This window comes from Neltuma alba, unplaced genomic scaffold (assembly GCF_004799145.2).
Source record: "Neltuma alba isolate B1F8T4 unplaced genomic scaffold, ASM479914v2 tig00011927_pilon, whole genome shotgun sequence".
Lineage (NCBI taxonomy): Eukaryota > Viridiplantae > Streptophyta > Magnoliopsida > Fabales > Fabaceae > Neltuma > Neltuma alba.
Window position 1 is genome coordinate 299,648 of NW_021636517.1, and position 2,022 is coordinate 301,669.

Sequence of the window (2,022 nt, forward strand, 5' to 3'; positions counted from 1 at the left end):
ATGGAGGAGTTGGAAAGGATTCAATTCCCTCTACGTATGGAATTGACTTCAGATCTTACATACAGAAAATACATGAGAAGTTTTAGCACTAGGATTGGTCCAACACTACTGAAATCCAAAGTAATCAATAGAAGAGGGAAGTGGATAATTGTCACTAAAATAGTTGTACCTCTCAATCTTTGGAGTGCTTCTGCTCAGTTAATTGCCATTCCCATAGCTACCTATTTCTTACTCAACAGTCGCTGGCTGATAAGGTTCCTAGTTTCGTCTCTTGTTATGGGGCATGCTTATTTAGGATTCTTGTCTGGGATTTTCTGTTACTACCCAGAAGAAAGACACACAAGTAGTCCTCTTACTACCATTTATAGGGTCTTCAAGGCAGCTTTTCGGAAACGTCGATTGCCATACCCTTCTTCAGCTGAGGCTTATTATTATTCTTCCTCTGACGGCAACATTGAAGCTTCGTCGAATGATTCAGAATATCCCCTCTATACAAGAGAAAATGGTTCCTCCAATGGCAGCAATGAAGGTCCAAGTAATGATTTAGAAGATCCCTTTGATCAAAGAGAAAACGATCAAGAGGTTCACTTGAAGCCACCTCATCCATCATTTTGCGGCGTTTGGACAAGGCCGCTATAATAATTAAGAACAACGAAATTGAAGAGAGACAAGAAGAGGTTTGTACGGTGGAGCAGGTGAGGGACGCGAAGAACCTTTTCTTCATTATACCCTTGGGACTCTCCTTCTTCGCCTACAGTTTGGTTTCTGCTTCCGGTAACACTTATTTTGTCAAGCAAACATCCAACTTGGATTCTAAATTTGGTAGTTTCGATGTTCCTGTTATCATTTTCTTTGTACTCCAACATTTGGCTGCTAATGTGGTTGGACGCATCCCATCAAGAAAGAAAGTGGTGGGACCAATTTTGAGTATAGCTGTCGGGTTGTTTTGTTCCGTACTTTGCTGTATTTTTGCTGGGGTAGTGGTACGTTATAGGCTGCCCAAGGCTATTGGGAAGGACCCGGATATGGACGTTGTTCCCTTAAGCATCATGGTTGTAACTCCACAGTTTGTCCTGCTGGGGCTAATGGAAGGATTTGCAGAAGGTGGGCTTGAGGCTTTCGTGCAGGATCGGGTGCCCATATCAATGAGAAACTTTGTGGAACGGGGCATTGAAATGCTGTTGGGGATTGGAAAATTCTCCAGCATTCTATTTGCACTCATTTTTCATTGGTGGATTAAGGATTCCATAAACAATAGTCACCTGGATTTGTATTTTCTCATGTTGGCATCACTCAGCTTCGTGTTCATTGGGATTTATCTCTGCTGTGCCAAGTTCGAGTCATCAAAATTGCCCAAATTTGAAGGACCGGACACCAAGGAAGAAGAGCAGGGAATGTTGGGAGGATGAGGGAGGTCGAAATCGAGGTGATTAATTAGTAGCTAGTAATAATTGATATTTGATAGTTAATTAGTTACTGCTTATTTGTTAAGTATGTAAAACAACTTCTAGTAGTTCTGTTAATGATTTGTGTGCGCGCAATTTCTTCATTCATTCAATTTATACAAATAAACAAATATACACGTCTCAACTTGGAACTAAATTTTCTTTTGAAATTTCTGATTTTCGTTTCATGTTTCTGGTTTTATTTCCTTTTCCAGTTTCTTGCTTTTTAAACTGAGTGCCTGTTTGGCAAGGCATTTGGCAGGCAAAAAGTAGCTTATAGATGTATGATAAGTCAATTTGCAAATTTGGAAGCTATTTGTAATTGCTTTTGGCCGATCTGACTTACGAGTCGAAAGTTGTTTTTTTTCAAATACGATTACATAAGTATCTAAAACTTATTTATGACTTATGTAAAAGTGGCTTTTTGAAATTAAAAGACATTTCTGCTCTTATGTTTATATTGTTCGTGTGCTTCTTTCTATATGTTCCTTGTACTTCCCAATCCATTTTTAGTTATTTATTTTTAATATTCTTTTAAGCAAAAATAATTCTTAACTTTTTATAATATTTTTATTTT

At 38.2% G+C, this 2,022-nt stretch overlaps 1 protein-coding gene across 1 annotated transcript; it reads left to right on the forward strand.

Moving 5' to 3' along the window:
- LOC114719611 (protein NRT1/ PTR FAMILY 8.3-like) lies at positions 1-1,409 on the forward strand. Its single transcript, XM_028905124.1, has 2 exons — positions 1-582; positions 696-1,409. The coding sequence occupies exons 1-2, from the start codon at positions 1-3 to the stop codon at positions 1,407-1,409; spliced, it is 1,296 nt and encodes a 431-aa protein (XP_028760957.1).
- The last annotated feature ends 613 nt before the right edge of the window (positions 1,410-2,022 follow it).